The sequence below is a fragment of the Cornus florida genome, unplaced genomic scaffold (genome assembly GCF_030987335.1).
Source record: "Cornus florida cultivar Cherokee Brave unplaced genomic scaffold, ASM3098733v1 CherokeeBrave_3.0.0_Hap2_Chr01, whole genome shotgun sequence".
Taxonomy (NCBI): Eukaryota; Viridiplantae; Streptophyta; class Magnoliopsida; order Cornales; family Cornaceae; genus Cornus; species Cornus florida.
The window spans coordinates 1,020,510-1,040,665 of NW_026775571.1; the positions used below are offsets into that span (position 1 = coordinate 1,020,510).

Sequence of the window (20,156 nt, forward strand, 5' to 3'; positions counted from 1 at the left end):
CCTTTTTCTGAAATTTTACGGATAATTTTTTTTTCCGTTTAATTTTCTTTTCTGAGTTCTATTTCTCATCACTGGGTGCTGTCTCGAGTGCTTGGAAATGGTTTCCGAGACTCTTTCGTTTGGATTGACAACTTCCTTTAAGGACCGAGTCATTTTCACATTTCACTTTTTGGATACTATTCACTTTTCATCCTTTTCCCTATTTCGTCTTTTCCCCGTTTATCACTTTTTGGCACAACCTCACCTTTTATGTTCAAAGTTGGTTTTTGACTTCACGTGCCTTCATCCTAAGTGGTTTCCATGAAATACGTATCTTTGCTTTTGGAGTAAAGTACTCTGGTTGCTCCCGGTGTCCATAGGGGCATGGATGCACAGTTCTTCAAATTTTTTTTCTTTTCTTGGGATATTTTTCCTAAATATCTTTTAAAGATATTTTATTTCAGGGGTTTTTAAGAATATATTTTTGGAAGATATTTTCATTCTGGGTCATTAGTGTAGTTAACCCTTTTTATAGGGGCCATTGTGCAATTAACGAAAGTTATTACAAAATACCTCGTTTTGAGCCTGAATCCTCATACGGGATTCATTTTCACTTTTCATCGAGTCATGAACTCTTAGAATTCTCTCCCGGTCGTTTTCCCCAGTTTTAAGGATTTCTGACCCCGGTTGCCGCCGAACTTGTTCGTGGCATATCTCTCTGCTCGGAACTCAGTTTTTGACGCCATTTCTTCTGTTGTTCATATTTTCTCATTTTGGTTCTTTTTTGTTCACAGAGTTTTGCCGTTTGAGGGCGTTTGCTCAAATTTCACTTTTTCGGCCCGGCGGGACCCTTTTGGGGCACTTTTAGGGTTTTTCTATAAATAGGAGGTCTTAAGAGAAAAAGTTAAAATTTTCTTTCTCTCTCCTCTCTCTTGGCCGGAATCCATGGCTACCACCTTCTCTCTCCTCTTTTGTACTCTTCCCTCGTGTAAAATGCCTTAATACCTTAGTGTTTTATGCTCGCCTTGACAACGCGCATCTTGCCCCCTTATTAGAACCCATTTCTGACCATTTTTTGAGTTCGGGTTTGAAGCCAAGTTTGAATTTTCATGGTACCTCCTTGGTGTTTAATGTTCCTCTCGTTGTCCCTGACATAATTTAGGAGTATCGTTGGATTCGGAGTATTTTTCTTTTGGTGGGGATTTGACATTTCAAATGGAGGTAGGAGGTGTTATAGTTTATATTCTTGATGTATTAAATGCTATTGATGCTTATACAACTCATTTACATGTCTTTGTACAAAATCTAGAGATTTTATTATTTATTTTTCTTGTATGAGATTTGATTTTCCCGGTTGGTTATAACTTAGTTTAAACTTGTAACATGATATTATATTACCCCTTGATATGTTCATTAACATATATTAAATTGAGAGCATTTGGACAAGTATTGAAGTTTTTTTTTAATATTTTTCTTGAATGAAAGTTTAATTCATGTGGCCTTATCTAGCTTGAAATCAATATGTGATGACATATTATATTAGGCCCTAGCATGCTCTTCAACATAGGTGAATTTGAGAGAAATCGGAGATGTTTTAAAATCTAGAGATAATTAATTAAATTGATTAATTAATTTTATTCCAAGTGCACTATTCACTTCATTGGAATTTCGACTTGATATTATTGATGTGTATGCCATATATTTTCACATATATTAAATCTAGAATATTTGATTAGGTTTTGAAACCTTTCATTTATTATTTTTCTAGTATCAAAGTTTAATACTCATGGTCATATCTTGCATATGTTTCACTTGTATCATGTTTTTAAATTAAGTCTTGACATGTTGTATAACATACATTAATTTGAGATCGTTTGGATGAATTTCAAAATCTAGAGATTTTAATTAAATGAATTAATTAAAATCCATTCAATGGTTCATTGGACTTGGTTAAGTTTCTAACTTGGTATTCATGATTTTCTTGACAAGTTCCTTCACGTGTATCAAATCGAGAATAATCGAATAAGTTTTGAGACTTGCATTTATTTATTTCCTTTGTATGGAATTTGATTCACATGGTTGTGTCTTGTATGAAATGAACTTGTAACTCGATATTGAACTTGTCCTAGACATGATCCTTGAAATATCTTGTTCGTAGAACATTTGAACTTGCCTTGTAATCTTGATAATTTAATCCCTTAAGTAGATTAAATTTCCTTTTATGCTTCCATCGAGTTAATCATGCCTTGGTATTGAACTCTTGTTAAACTTGTGAATTGGACTTGTATTTTATGGACTTTTACCTTTTTATCAAGTATCATGACCGCTTGTATCTTGGTTTCATTAATGTACTTAATGAACTTGCACAATTGTCTTGGAATGGTTTAATTACTCATGTATTGTTTAGTAAATAATTAAATCATTAATCTTCTACTTGTGGTATACTTACATCAATGGATTTCATGTGTTTTATATCTTGGTTGTAGTCTATATAGATGCACACTATGATTTCTTGACATTTCACATGCCATTATAGTTGAGAACTTAGGGCATGACTTGTGTGTTTCCAAAATCTTGGTTGTGCATGAAACGTGGTTAATGCATTTCTTGTATTTTGATACAATCTTGACTTACACAACTTATTGATTTTGGGACTTGGGATATCAATCAAGAATTGACATGGCTAGGACTTGGTTCTAGCACGGGAGATAGAGAGCTCCCTACACTATAGTGCGCACTAGGGGAAGGTACCCATGGGTTAATAGCCCTAAAGTGATATCAAGAGTACGGTTTTAATCCGGGCGATATCCGAGTATCCACATTGGTTGATTTCACTCTTTAAATTTCAAGTTGCTATTCTTTAAAGATTTAAAACTAGTCGTGTTATGTGAAATGCACCAATGTTGTTTATTGCATAGATATTATGCCTTGTCCTTGATTCCATGTATTACTTCTTGTCGTGTTAATTAGTATGTTCCAATCATGTTAATTGCATTGATAATGTAATCTTTGTTAACTTATATCCGAGTATACCTCTTATCGTGTTAATTGGAATGTTCCAATCATGTAACTTGCATTGACAATGTGATTTTTGTATTCTAGTATCTTCTTGTCGTGTTGTATGAATTATTCCAAATCTTGCTTAATTGTATTTATAATGCAATTCATGTTGATCTATATTCAAGTATCCTTCTTATCGTGTTCTTTAGATTATCCCAGCCTTGATTCGTTTCATATATGTATATATATCATGATTCTTGTTAATTTATATTCTAAGGTAGCTTAGGATGCTCCCTAAATCTCACTTTTGACATAGACGTTAAGTAGCATGACTCTTTTGAAATGTTTCATGTTAATGTAAAAATCTGTAAGAAATCGAGTCTATGCATGCTCATTTCCTACGAGTAGCTTTATGTTACTCACTCCAAAGTTACTGGGGGTATTGTTCAGGTACAGGATTCAAGACTCGGAGATTTACACTTGCCTTGGGTGGTTTGGAGATTTGAAGTTTCTTTTAAAGTGTTCTTGTTCACATGCAAGTGTTAGCATGTTTTAGTTTTGCTTATAAAGATGTAATACATAGCTAGGTTCAATATGCCATTCTTGCCTTATAACATGTAAAGTGTACTTAGATACACTATTTGGAACCTATTTCACATGTATGACATGAGGCCAAGAGCCAAGCATATTTATATTTACACTTGTACTCATTGGGTACCATCTTTTGCTTTTGAAATGTAACTTTTCTAACTTTGGAGGTTTGGCATGTGATTTGGAGCAAATGATATGTAATGAGGCCATGGGCCATTATAACACACTTTAATATGTAAAGTGCATTTGTTGACATGCTTGCACAGCTTAAAATCTTGTTTTTGGACCACATTCATGTTGGGGTTTGAGGCTTGGGTTAAGCATTCATGTTGGGGTTTTTGGCATATAGCAGGTCTTACAGCAGCTTTTCGAGTCATTTCGGTCGTCTGAAATGCTAGTTCAGTCGACCGATGGCTTTTGGGAATTCATTACATAGCAAAAACACACATTCCAGTAGCCTTTTTCACTGTTCAGGGTCATTTCAGTCGACTGATGGCTTATTTCGGTCTACCGAAGTAACCTCCCCTCAAAAATATGTTTTTAGGAAAGTTTTTGCCCAGTTCGGTCATCCGAAACTCCATTTCGGTCAACCGAAATAGCCCTCATGTATCAGCCTTCCAGATTTTGTTTCAGCATTGTTGTTCCGACTTCAAACGGTCATATCTTTCTCATTTCTAATCCAAATAGGGTGATTCTTGAGCCTAAATTCATGAATTTTGAGTTAGCTTTCCAATGGTACCAATTTAATTGTCACATTCAAATCACAGTGAAAGTTATTCATGTTTTAGTGAGAGGGTGTCTGTTTTCGCTTAAACCTAGAAAAGGCGTTTTGTAGGATTCTTGTCTAAAATTCTTAGAACCTCTTGAAATGTTGTGAAATGATTATTTTAGGTTCTTTTGACCTCATTTGACTTTCTTGGAGTCAAATTTCCCTCCCTTTTTGTAAATTGACCATTTTGCCCTTGATTGACGGGTTTTGTTCGTTTTTCTTCATCTTGTCATTTCTTTTTCTTTTGGACCTCGAATCATGCGATTCTTGAGTCCATCTTGATTAGTTTTTTGTTTTCTCTCCAGCGGTATACTTGGTGGCACCCGAATTCATATCTTTAAAAATGACTATTTGGTCCCTAGGGGCTTAATTGTTATTTTTCCTATCTCTTGCCTACACACTTTATTCCTTTGGGTTTCGTGACTTCATAGAAGGTCACATTGGTGCTCTAGTGGTAATTTTTATCTCTAGAGGCCTTGGTTTATCTTTTGCTTCTGCATCTGGATCCGCTAACGGGTCAATCCTCAGTTCATCACTGACCCACCAGGTTAAATAAAAACTCGGGTCACTACAGTTTTCTTTTATGTAGTTCAAAAATTATAATGTATGCAGTAGTAATATATATGTGTGTGAGTAAACTAGTATTGAATGTTTGATTCTCATTAATGAAGTAGTTGCATATGTACAATGTCCTTTATAACTACACATTATGTATTTTATAAAGTTAACTTTTATATCTCTTTACTTGCTAGTGGGATGGACTCATATAACCACTCATTATGACTTTTATAAATGTGGTAGAAACTTTGTGTGGCTTTAAGACGTAATAATGACAATGGAGTAACTGGAAAGCATAGTAATACATATTCAAGACTTCACATAAATAACATATTGCTTCATATATAATTAAAAATAACACGATACATATATAAACAAGGAAACATCAAAAGAAAATATTCACTAACACACAGCATACATAAGCTTCTTTCAACATACATAAAGAGCTATATAAGTTTCCAAAGGGAAGTACCAAAACATTAGTTGGACGGTTGCATGCAAGGCGGGAAGTTCCCAAAGGAAATACACAATTCATCTTCACAAGTCACCCATCCCATCAGATGGAATGGGAGCCATTAGGCTCACTTGCATCATCCAACACCTCCACAATCATTGAATCATCCTCATCCGCCCACACCTTTTCAAGTCGCTTTATGCAGCATTTCATGCTCCTACACAACCTCTAAAGTTGGGCCACGTCTACAGTGAGGTTATCAAGTCGCATGAGCAAGTACTGCCTGGTTAGGGGAGGATCAGCGGTGGGTGCTGGTGGATTGGGAGGAGGAGGAGGGTTGTTCCCTTCTCTTCCTCGGCGACCTGCTCTTGTCGATCGTCCACTGCTGCTATGCCTTCCTGATGATGACATTTTATAAAGGTTGGTGGTTTTGCAAATTGTTAATGGACTTCTACTTATAGTAAAAATAGGGTTACTGTTGATTAGACTTAAAATTAGTGATCCAATTTGTTTACTTTATTATTCTTCACCTACTAAACTATTTGCATAACTTAAAATTTTCATTGATGTAATTAGAGTAGACCGACATTTACTGATGCATTTATAAATTCATTACCATTCTTCACCTAAACCAGTAATTATGAAACTTCATATATGTCAGGTTATACATAATTTTTATGTTCTTATTTAAGAGAGGTGATATGATATAGATGAGGTAGCTCAAGTAAAATAAATGAGTATCTTTAAATCAAATTAGTGTGTCCTTCATGACAACATTGCCCACACATTAATTATATTTCCCGATGAACAATAAAAGGGGCATAAAGTAGTCACGTATAAATATATTTGCATAAATTATAAGTGGGGCATAACACATGATTTGTATTTGAAGGAGTGTTGATGCAAGTACTATCTTTGTTACGAATTTATTGGGATATTCTTTATAATTTGGAAGGAATTCCTATTTACAAATCTTACGATGATTTGTACACATGTAATTGCATAAACCTATAACTTAAAAGGTGTATTTGAATTATATTATGAATGGGCCAAAAAAATTGATGGTGGTTGTAATATCTCTACTCTTCGTCGATCTAGTTATATTCTTACTCCCATAGGGCGGCCAATCTCTATCGCTGAAGTAGAACTATATCTAATACATATTTATGATAACGCGATTACCGTGACCTGTGATCCCAACTTTGATATTTCTATCCTTGCACACACTAAATCACTTACATAGCCAATGGAACCTCAATTTATCTCACGAACCGAACAATACACAACATTCACAATAGATGTATATAAATGTAAAAAACAAAACCATAGATTCAATTAATATAAAATGTCATTACAATGCCTTTTGGTGTTATAAAGGCCACATTGATCTACCAATATTTGCATAAGCCTATAACTTAAAAGGTGTATTTGATATATATTACTTAGGCCAAAATAAATTGAAAAAACTTTAGAGAACACATGAATTATATTTGAACTAGTGTGGATCCAACTAATCTAGTACTTATAAATATATTAGGATATTCTTTATCACCTTGGAACGAAACAATGTAGGTAAAGATTGAAATTATTTGTATATATATATTTGCATAAACTTATATTTTTTTAGAGGTGTACTTGAATTATATTACGAATGGGAAAAATAAATTGGAAAAACTTTAGAGAACACATGAATTATATCACAAGTAGTATGGATGCAAGTTCTCTCTTTGTTACAAATTTATTGGGATATTCTTTATAACTTTGGATGGAAACGATGTACATAAAGATCATAAAGATTGAGATAGTTTGTACATATATATTTGCATAAGCCTATAACTTTAAAGGTGGATTTGAATTATATTACTTAGGCACAAATAAATTGGATAAACTTTAGAGAACACATGAATTGTATGTGAGTAGTGTGGATGCAAGTACTATTTTTGTTATGCATTTATTAGGATATTAGTTGTATATTTGGAACGAAATGATGTAATAAAGGTTGAGATGATTTGTACATATGTAATTACATAAGCCTAAAATTTATTGACATGATTTGACCCAAACAAAATTGGAAAAACGTTAGACAACACATGAATTCTATCTGAAGTAGTGTGGATTCAAGTAATCTAGTACTTATGAATTTATTGGAATGTTCATTATAACTTGGAACGGAACTAAGTCCGTTAAGATTGGGATGATTTTCATATATGTACTTTTATAAGCCTATAACTTAAAAGGTATATTTGAATTATATTACTTAGGCCTAAATAAATTGAAAAATTGGACGAGAACACATGAATTGTATCTGAAGTAGTGTGGATGCAAGTACTATTTTTGTTATGAATTTATTGGGTTGTTCATTATAACTTTGGAATGAAACGATGTACGTAAAGGTTGAGATAAATTATACATATGTAATTGCATAAGCATATAACTTAAAAGGTGTATTTCAATTATATTACTTTGACCAAAAAAATTAGAAAAACTTTAGAGAACACATGAATTCTATCTGAAGTAGTGTGGATGCAAGTATTCTGGTACTTGTGAATTTATTGGGATGTTTGTCATAATTTTGGAATGAAAAGATGTACGAAAAGATTGGGATGACTTGTGTATATGTACTTTCATAAGCCTATAACTTAAAAGGTGTATTTGAATTATATTACTTAGGCCCAAATAAATTGAAAAATTGGATGACAACACATGAATTGTATCTGAAGTAGTGTGAATGCAAGTACTATCTTTGTTACGAATTTATTTGGATGTTCATTATACTTTGGAATGAAACGATGTATGTAAAGATTGAGATGATTTATACATATGTAATTGCACAAGTCTATAACTTAAAAGTTGTATTTGAATTATATTACTTAACTTAAAAGGGATCATTAAGATCATATGCAATGAATAAGTATTATAAGCTAAATGCATTATGTCAATACATCAATGCATTTGCCTCAATTCCTTTTAGTTCAGTCACATGTATTTCATAATGCATTTCATAATGCCAAATATAAAATATATATATATATATATATATTTTGTACATAATACACAAAATTATCAAAAGTTTGTCAACCCGTGCAAATTACAAAAGCCAACAACAATTAAGCACACTTAAATCAACAACATCATAAAAAGAATGTCAAATATATATTGGAATGATTGTCAATAATCAAAAAGTTGTTGCTGAATTGGTCGGTTTATCTCTGAGATTGGCATTTCGGACGTTGGCTTGACAGTCGATTGGCAATTGTTTACATCTGGTGTCTTTGAATATGATCATGGGACAAAATGCAATCCAATTAGATGAAATCACAACATACACAAAAAAACCCTAAAAAATAAATATAAACTTAATGTGTGGAGGAGGAGAACTGGGTACCTTATCATTTCTCAAACCATCAGCACACCATTCCTCGTGTGAATAAGGAGTATTGGAATTGCATGAATCACCAATAAAACTCTACAACATTATATACTTTTCCTTAAATATTATAAGCCACAGAGTAAATAATGATGCAACCTTGTATATTGAAATTTAAATGTTTGTTCCACCTTAACAACACACTTGCATGGTTAGTTAAAGGAGTATTGACTTCAGCACCATTAATAGGGTGGTTGTAAGGCAGTTGGCAAAACCTTGTGTTCAGCATTACACGTTGTGGTGGCGTCACATAACTTTCATCATTCAGAAATTCAGCTGGAATTTCACAAGCCTATAAAATAAATGGTGTAAAACCTTTAACGAGAGGATTCTTTCTAACCATAATGAACATGTTAAGCAAAGCGCTGAAAATTGTTATAGTTGGAACAATAATGACATTGATTAATAGATAGTAGGGGATTGCTCAACTTTGACTGCCACCTGTATCTCTGGATTCATGGGCTTTATTGAAATTCTACAACACAATTATGAGATTTATTACGTATGCATAATTTAATAGACATAACTGGTATTACTTATAAAACTACGTGGAAAACAGTAAGGGGATAAAAGTATTTCAACCTGAGCTATTCGTTTCGTTGACTTCATCTTATTGTGGCTCTTTAGCTCCATGGTCGGTTTTAACATCTTAAATTTTTCTTTACATATATCTTTACACTTGAGGCCATTGGGGATTTTGTCAGTGTTTTTGTTGCTCCCCAAAATTTTCTTTTTACCTTTACCACGATTATATATTACATTCCTCTAAGCAAACCTAGAACTACAACTTGTTTAGGCATATATTTTCCATTCCACAGCTTTTACTAACAAATTATTATATCCCTCCTTATCCTCCGATGCAATGGAAGATATTTCTGTCAGAATACGACAAAGTACCCTGTGCCGTCTCCTAACCTCAAGTTTTAGATCCATATTGGCAATCACTTCACAAGAAAGATTTTCCTCCAAGCTGCAATCTCTAGCAGTTCTACTCCACCTTCTTAATATATATCGACAAGGCAATTCATTGGCGAACATGGAGTCCTTTAGGATTTTCAAAGTATGTCTGCACATAATACCCTCCCTTTCAAATTTATAACAAAAATATAACAATTCATCTTCTGATGTCCTGGTCACGTGGCATTGCATCCCATCCCCACCAACAACTTTGTAAACACTATCTCTATTGTTATCGATGGGACTGCAACCAATGATACTCTGACTAGCAACAACTGCTAAAAACTCATCTTAGAAAAGCTCAAATATAACCTTTGTATACACCTATCCCATTTCTAGTAATATGTTACACTTTGTTTTTAGTTACGGTAGAGTATGGAACAACCCATACTCGACTACATACTCCTTGTAACACTTGTCGAACAAAAGCCTTTCAAAGTGTGTGAAGAAATTTGGAAGAATTAGTTGCCTAGATGAGTAGGCCTTTAAGCAATTGTTAAAGCTTTCACTCCGTTGTGTATTGCGGATACCCGCATACCAAGCATGTTTGATAAATGGCATAGCCCATTTATGTTTCAAATCTAATAGATTTGAAAGCCACGTGTTACTAACAATACCATTTTTTGTTATCATTAAATTCCATTCCTTAGTAAATTCTTCCTCCTCCTCCTCAATTTGAAACATTAATTTTGATAACACATTCTTTAAGCCTTGGGCATGTTTAAACAAAAAACACTAGATGCTTTTGTGCATTTTGCATTAGGTGCCAAACACACAAATAATATTTTGTCCCTGGCATCACCTGCAAAATAATTTACTATAACAGTAAATAATATAACTATTGTAACGACCTGGATTTCTCAACTCGGTGCGTTAGTGATGAACCGGAAGTTGACCCGATAACGAACCCGAAATGCGGAAGCAAAAGAAGTCAAATGACCTCAAGAGATGTACATCATCCCTAAGGCCCCAAAATGACTCTCCATGAAGCCACGGAACTCAAATGAGCCAAGCAAATGAAGCAAGAATGCCTAACCCGAAAAGAGATGAACTAAGGGCAAAATGGTCATTTCTCACTGAAAAGGGTGCCACCGTGCACACCATTGGAAGGACAACGAAAAATGAACAAAATTAGACTCAAGAATCGTTTGATTCTGAGTCTGGGCAGAATATGAAATTCCAACACCCGATGCGAAAGTTATGAAGCAATGACTTAACATTTTCCAATATTTTCATAATAAACTTTAAAAACAAAAGTGCATAGAAAACGAGATACATGTCATTGGCCTCCGGCCTCATCTCATACATGTTAAATACATTGAAAAGAGTGCACTTACGTACACTTTACATATACGAATCAACGAATACAAGTTTAAACAAATAGGTCTACAAAGAGGCATCTTATGCTAACACTTGCATAAAATAGAAACTTAAAAACTGTAAGCCATCCAAGGAGTAATGGAATCTTCAAATCCTGAGTCCTGTACCTGAAATATGCCCCAGTATCGTAGGGGTGAGTAACATAAAGCTACTCGTAGGAGATGAGCATGCATCGACCTAGCATTTTATAATTTTATCACCTTATGGTGAAACATGTTAAAGGGCCTCATGCCACCTAACGTCTATGTCAAGATGTGACCCAGGGAGCATCCTAAGCTACCTAGATCATTTATATCATAATCACATTGTTCATGCAATTTAAACAATATGGAAACATGTTATACAAGGCAACAAGATATAGATTCTCAAAGTCTTCAACTTGAAATCCAAAATACGAAAACAACAAGTGTGGGTCATGCCACCTAACGTCTATGTTCAAAATGAATCTATAAGGTCATTCCTAAACTACATTTGAACATCAAAACACAAATTATGATATCGATGCAATTTAACCAACAATGGAACTTCCAATACAACGCATGAATCATGCTTTCACAAAGCTACATCTTAAGCTCAAAATAGGAAATCAAATAAGGAACAACAAGTTACGATATCATCTAGTTATCAACTTGAAATGAAATATGAAATCAAACAAAGTGGATACTAGGACGTCACGCCGGATCAGACCGACAATATAGTTACTTTAGGGTTACTAGCCCATGGGTAACCTCCCTATGTGCGCACTAGACTATATAGAGGGACAATTCCCCGTACTAGAACCAAGTCCTAGCCGTAGCCAAACAACGATATCCCCAAGTTTCTAAAATCAAAAAATTGTGCAACAACGTATATATATCAACATGTACATACAAGATATCAACTATTTACCAAGCACAATCCAAATTTTGGAAACTTATACAATACATGCTCAAAATTCACAACTACTATGGCATGTAAGATGTCAAATACAAAGTGTACAATTCCTTACACATAACAACAATATATTCAATAAGGAAAAACATATTCTCATGAATATAAAAGTAACAACTATGTTATCCAACGCTCAAAAGTAATCAAGTGAACATACATCAAATCCAAATCCATGATTTAAATATAGAAACAACTTCCAAAATGCTATTAAATCTATGGAGTAATAAAGTAGAATTTAATTAAATATAAATAGTTAAATTCTCTAAATTCTAAGTTAATCCAAATAACCTCAATTTAATATATATTGAAAGACATGTCATGGTCATCATATATATAACATCAAATGACAAGTTAAGTGATTAAAATACTTAAAACAAAATTAATCAAGCTAATTAATTAATTTCCTCTAGATTTTTAAACAATTCCAAATGCCCTCAATTTAATCTATGTTAAAGAACATGCCAAGGCCTATTTAAATACCACATTACAACTTGATTTAATGCTTGATACAACCATGTGAATTAAACTTTCACTAAAGATAAATATTAAATAAAAATTATAATTCTTAATCAAATGATCCAAATTTAATATATGTTAACCAACATATCTAAGCATAATTTCCTAGCATGTTACAATTCAAATCAAAGTTATACATCATCATAAATTTTAAATCTTATACAAAGAAATAAAAATTACTAACTTTCTAAATTTGATACAAGGCATACATATATGTTGTATAATTATGGCAAACACACAATACAACACACAAATAATCCTAAAAAATTCCCTACCTCAATTGGAATGAAAATCCCAATTACCACCGAAATGAAATCGCCCCAAAATTTTCGGTCCGCAAAACAGATTTTTCAGCTTGCTACCTTCAACTTGTAAAATTCATAAAAAATTCAATTCTAACCCAAATTGAATGAATCCAAAGCCCAATGAAATTTTAAACACTGTTTGATAACATTAATTTAGTTTAACAAAATATTTTCCCAATTGAAACAGTTTTGCCCTACAACTTTGAAACAAATTCTGCCTAGAAAACACATTTTTAGCCTGTAGCTTCCAACTTTGAAAATTCATAAAAAATTCATTTAACATCTAAATTGGGCAAACCTAATTTATTTTGGAAGTAAACATATGAGAGTGTAAAACTGGAAATTTAAGCCATGATCCAATGCCAAAAGGTTAGTGAAATAAATCATCTAAAAATATGTTTTCCAGCTGCAATAAAAACATGGACAGCAGATAGTTTCAGATTTTTAAAAACTTTTAGAAATGCTCTAAAATCGTGAAAAAATTCTGAGTAGTGTAAAACCCATGGGGAAAGTTCCAATAAAAATTTTAAGGTAATTAAAGTAACACAGCTCCATATAAAAATTCATTTCCGGACCGAAAAGGAAAAGCTTCAAATTTCCAACAACTAGCTTGCAACTTAAAAAATTCATAACTAATTCATTTTAAATCCAAATTACATGAAACCAAAACTAAATGAAAGCTAATTGAGTATATTTTCATATTCTATATTTAATTTGACAAGATTAATTTCAAGTTAAAACAGTTTAAGGGCAAAATAAAAATCCTTCTCTTCCATGCATGTAAAACACTCAATAATGACATAAAAATATTTCAAAATAATAGATCAATACCTGACTAGAGAATTGAATCTTTTGATATCAAAGCAAAACTAGGAGTTATGCTAGATCCTTCAAGGGTTTTGAAGAGGAGGATGAGGGGAACAAAAAGTATTCCAAGCTTTATGGTCTAAAGTAAGTGGAAGGGCCTCAAAGATCATGGTCAATGCCTAAGGCTTCAAGCTCCATCCATGGAGGCTAGGGTTTTCTTGTAAGGAAGAGAATGAAATAATCTGGTTAAGTGTGAGTGGAGAAAATAAAAATCTTCCACTCACTATGTACTCTTACACCATGGTTAACACACACATCTATGGTCAATTGCACAAAAACACTCCTTTAAAACCATAATCCCAAAGTGGCTCAAAGATATTTGCAAGACTAAATTGTGAACCTATACTTGTCACCAATCCATGGCTCCTTCCTAAGCTTAATCCCACACCTACACTTGTCAACCATCCAAGCCAACAAGTGTACCAATCCTAGGCCAACAAGTGGGTGAATCCTCACCTTCCAAATGTCATCATCCAATGCATTAAAGTGTTTCCACACAAATGTCAACAAGTGGACCAATGAGAGTGTGACGCTTGTCATACTTTTCAAAAATTGCAAAAAGGTCCTTTTTGAAAATATCTTCCAAATTTAATTGCAAAATGGTCCCGAAGATGAAAAATAATTACTTTATTTAATTACACTAAAACCCCAAAAGTTAAGAATAATTACACTAAAGTATGCATTAATGCCCCTTTATTAAAGAAGTAAGCAATCAACATGTTTTTCTAGAAAAGTAAAAATACCACTATCATGGAAATCAAATATCATGAATGCATGCGAAACCAGAATCAAATCCGAGCACAAAAAGTGAGGTTGTGCAAGGAAAAAGGATAAACGAGAAAAAGACAAAATGTGAATAGTGTTCGAAAAAATAAAATATGGAAATGACACAATCCCCAAATGAAGTTGTCAATCCAAGGAAGAGAGTCTCAGAAATCATTCCAGAGCACTCGAGACGACATCAAGTGATGAAAAACCGAACCCAAAAAGGAAAAGACAACGGAAAAAAAATATCCATTAAAATCTGAGAAAAAGAAAAGGAAGAAAAATGACCGGGTCATTACAACCTTCCCACCTTAAAGGGATTTTGTCCTCGAAATCTAGCCCCAACAAAATAAAAAGGCGAAACCAGGATAACTACGGAGTACATCTCTGAGAATCCCTCACAACATACAACCCCATGTCATTCGCACCCACGTGCTCACGACAGGACAACCCCTCAAAAGAAAAGTGATCACATAGCCACACCACAAGTTGAAACTCACACACAGAACTTAAGGCCAGATGAAGGAACGGAAGACAACAATCAAAAGCACCCCTCATGACGAACAATCATAAGGAACCAAAAACAACCACCAACAGAACTCCAAGATATCCATGAATTAAATCAAAGTACTAAACAAAGACGACATGGCAGTACGAATAGCGACCAGAATCCACCCATGACGTACTCAAATGTGTGGTAGCAATGACAATTCTTAGTGCCCGCCCACACTTACTCGTCAGTAAGGTAGCATCGACGGCAACTAGCACCCGCCCACAGCACACAACTTGTACAGTAGCATGACAGTATAAGGCACCAATTCATAACCTGCCCCCACTAGGTCTACCCATGAAACCTCTCGATACAAATGACTTCAATGTCAAAAATGATCATTACCGAAAACACTACGGAAACTAACATTTTGTGAGAGTTGAGATATGGCCCAAAGATGTCCGGTCGGACCATCCTGGCCAATCCCAAAACTCTGACAACAATGCCATAGGTACCGCTACGCTTAAGGCCTTAAATCCTTAATACAAAAAGACCAACAATTTTAACATCTCAAAACACTACTATCGACAACATCAATTACGAATCCAAAGTCTGACATGCAAAACAGCATCTCCAAAATCCCAGATATCATCCTAAAATAGATCAACTATAAGACAACTCACCGTAATCAAACATCGGATCAAAATTCCTATCACGGATAACTAGATCCTCGAAATACAAGTCCACGAAGTGGCACACACATCAAAATCTTGACAACCAAGGTCATAGAACGAGTCTCTCAAAATCGTACTTGACAACACCAAGCTAAATCAAAATTCCTCAATTTCGATCCATCTATAAACAACCACTGGAACTATGATTCCTCAAGGCCATGCCTAGTCATAACTAGGACGAGAAAACTCCACAAGCAAGCCATATCCAACAACGATCCTCCAAAACTCCTCCTAAGAGTCAACCACATCCAGGCCTCCAAAACTGGAACAAGTCTCCAAAAGACATTCTCAAAAGAGCATCGAGCTCACCTCACGAATCAAACAATCCTTAAAGATATGGACATAAGTCTCCGTAAGATGATCTTACACCAATCAACTCACTTGAGCACCACAACCGTCAACAACCACGGCAGGAACTCCCCAAGGGAAGACACGAAAGAAAGGGGACCACTAGTCCTAAAAGGACAACACCACGACTCCATCTCTGAAATGAAAGACAACAAAGTCAACGACTTCACCTCCTACATGGAAGGAAGTCGACCAAAATCTATCAAATCCTCACCTAGGACTCAAGACAACAACGATGATCCTCATGGACCCACCAACCCCAAAACAGTGCACAACACAACGGAGGGAAGAGACTCACTCCTTGTGAAGTCCCTAACACGAACCAGCATAAAACCATTGTGGAAACCCGCATACAGACTACGTGCGACCAAGGGAAACGAATGGGAAAACCAAACCTGAAAGTCATGCATATGATAAGGAATGCAACTACCAGAAAGAAAATCTACTTACATAGATGAAAATCAAAAGCACATGCTGCACGTCTCCACATAAACACAAAAGTAAGTCATTAAAGCGCAGTAACAACATGGCATCTCGAAGCATATAAGAAATGCATGTTATTGCCACACAACAAGAAGGCAAACGTGAATAGACCTCCACCTACTCATGCATCACAATATCATAAATCATACTACTAACATGGTAGTAAATGAAACTGCAGAAAACAAAAGTGATGCAACAATGAACCCTATGTACATCGTGTCCTAGAGTGTCTAGGTAAAAAGGAAGGACTAGTCCTAGCCATATACTGACTCTAAAAACCAATGCAACAACAACCTGTCTCAAAACAAACGTGAGCCCTTACCACAATGGTAAGACTCTTACAATCCATCTCTGAATCTAAGGGTGACACTACAAGTGACACTAACAATGCAATGCTCTCTCTACCCGAAATATCTATCAATCGACTTGACCCCAAAAGCGTCTTCGCGCAGGGAGAACTCAAAGAAAATGGCAATTCTAGCCATACAATCAGACAACCAAATCGATCACTACGACTGATCCCCAAAACAACCATCATCATTATCGATCAAAAGGACTAGACATGTCGGAACAAAACCCAACGCTGATTCCATCCAAACTGCACTTGTAACTTGCCAGTACGGTAGCATGACAGTGCCATGCACCCGCCCACAACATACCCGCCCACGAAAATTACAATCTCAGAGGAACCTTCCAAAACAACCAAGGATCCCAAAAGGTCCAAAACCTAACCATGGCCTAAAATCAACAAATCCAGTACTACGGTTGTGCCTAATGGCTCACTCCACGAGAACTTAAGCAAAAGGTGTCTCTCCACCTACCTTAAAACCAACTCTAAGTCAACAACAACCTAAACTACAATACAACCATGACTACAATCACCATCAACCTCAACTCAAGCCTCAATGACCAATCTCGTGTCATGCCAAATATGCAACACAGTTATGCATATACAAATCTGATCTAGAATACATCATATGTCATGCTCTTTATATAATAATTAAATCATGCTAAACAAACGGCATACCACATGTAGCACGTAAGCACATAAACATGTTATCAAACCAAAACATATTATTATGAAGCATATAAACACATAGAGCATGGTAACATAAGCATGATATGCACCCAAAACCCGTTGTCCAAGGTATTCAAACCTAGGAGCTCTGATACCACCTGTAACGACCCGGATTTCTTAACTTCTGGTTCATCACTAACGCACCGGGTTGAGAAATCCGGGTTGTTACAACTATGTACTAATATGTAGCACTACCAACTACACAATGCTAAAGGAAATAAGAAGAGTAGAGATCTGAATTAAAATTACTTGCGTCAATGACTTTGCCATTGCAACGTCTTGATTAGTAAAGATCGTTTTTGGCACTTTACCGGACATTGCTTTAAAAAACATTTAAAAAAACCAAACAAAAGAACTCATAATCTCATCATACATGAACGCTGCTCCAAACACAGCGGTCTCCCGGTGATGATTCAAGCCCAAGAAACTTGCAAATGGACGGTTGCAATATAAAACTTTATAGGTTGTGTCAAAACTTACAACATCTCCAAAATTTCAATAATCACCTATCATTTCTGAATCTGCACAGAATATTTTTGTGATCATTTGTTCACTATCCAATTGGCATGCATAAAAGAAGGTTGGATCCTCACAAGAATGTGTCTTAAAATATTTCATAAGCCATCCTGCCTCTCCATATTCAAGCTTATTTTGTCTTCGGGTACTTATATGATTTTGTAAATGCATCTTCATGTACCCAACTGAATCTTTTCCACCAGCTTGCCTTCCCATTAACTCATTTGAATTACGAGGGGTTATTCCTGAATCGGAAGCCAATTCCAAATCAATAGCCTGAACGGAGGTAATTCTACGCTGGGACGGCATTATGTGGCTGCATGTATAAATCATCAAAGGATGGTTGTGGCTTTCAACAAAATTTGAAACTACCAACTTTTGCTTATACTTGCAATATTTAATAAGTATTCGAGCACCGCAACCGGTTCGTGTTTCGGCCCTGCGAGTCTTAGTATTAATGTCCCATTTGTCGTCAACCCTAAAACCCTCCCTGCAGTATGTCAACAATCTCAATAACACTTTACCAGTCTTCTTACTTGTATTAAAATAGTCTTTGCGGATGCTAAAACTGACTCGACTGCCATATGAATTATAGAAATCATATGCCTCTTCCTCGGTTTCAAACTCCATACCAAATCTTGGTTTCCATTCTATTACATTGGTTTCCTCTTTCTTCTATTTGAATCACTCAAATAAGAAACCTACAACATATAAAAACAAATAAACAAGTACTATTTTCCAGGTATGGACAATATATTTATTGAACAAACATTTGGTATATATATATAATTTTTTTTATTAGTACAGTTTTCTAACACATTAACATTATTGAACAAATGTAATGTATCAGGGATCAAGTTCCTACTACAAATAGTTTAATTTTGGTACAATAACAAAATTAGTGATTTATTTAACTTTTTCCAACTGAGACATACACTTGCAACCTTTTTGGGGCTTGTATTTCATACAAATTACAACTATGTTAAGTTATTAATTTAACTTTTTCCAAATAAGACATGCACTTCCAAACTTTTTTGGGCTTGTATTTTTTATAAACATTACAACCATGTTAATTTATTGATTATTACCAATCATAATTCTCAATTACCATTACAAATACTATAAAACATAGCCTTATAGGAATACAATGGAAAATTTATTAAAGATCTTAATATAAAATTCAAAGCTCCATTCCGTATAATAGAGAAAATCCCAACTCTTTTATAGTAATTATTACAAAATAAATTTTTAGACTTTCCTATTTATATGTAATAAATAATCAATATACTTATACGGCTTACAATAAATAATCAATCAATCCATCAATACACATTAATTAGGGTTCTAAAATTAATAAATTGGGTTGCAAAATAATCTTCAAAATACCAACGCATATAACCGGCCGAACAACAAAAAAAAAAAAAATTCACCATTTAATAGGAGATCAAGAATAACCAAATAAAACTAAAATAATGAAACATAATTTAACATGAGAAATTCGCTTACAAATATTGAAATAATGACACAAACAAACCCTAAATTCTTGGACTATAATGTCTACAAGTATTTATCTTTGTAATCCCTATACAAATTTTTCACCGACGACCACTATAGCATCGTCTTTTGTTTGTTATCAATTTCCTTTTCCAGCCATTCAATCAAACCACGTTCCGGTTGCCCTGTTAATTTGGAAAGAACCCTGTAAATTTGGAAAGAAGAAGAAGAAAAATTAGGAAAGAGATGAGATCCTCTATCTTGTTTTGGAAACAAATGAAAATCTGATTTTATTTTGGGAGAGAAGAAAGTAGAAAGAAGGAAAGTAGGGCGGGCCAATTGAAATTTCAATTTTAAAATTTCCTGTAATAGTATTTTGCTGATGAAGATGACGACGGCGTATATAAAACATATAATTAATATATATTGTGTATATATTATATATTTCTAGAAATACATTTTTTTAACCTTTTTACTTTTTACCGTATGACCGGATAGAACAAATCTCCTGTTCC

The 20,156-nt window shown here is 34.4% G+C and overlaps 1 protein-coding gene across 1 annotated transcript; it reads right to left on the reverse strand.

The window, feature by feature from the left end:
* Window positions 1-18,126: 18,126 nt before the first annotated feature.
* LOC132274767 (protein FAR1-RELATED SEQUENCE 5-like) lies at window positions 18,127-18,777 on the reverse strand. Its single transcript, XM_059776130.1, has one exon. It carries the CDS (start codon window positions 18,775-18,777, stop codon window positions 18,127-18,129), a length of 651 nt encoding a protein of 216 aa, XP_059632113.1.
* Between the last annotated feature and the right edge of the window lie 1,379 nt (window positions 18,778-20,156).

Coding starts and splice junctions, on each gene's coding strand:
- LOC132274767 (XM_059776130.1), bottom strand. CDS start 18,777: ATGGAGTTTGAAACCGAGGAAGAGGCATATGATTTCTATAATTCATAT.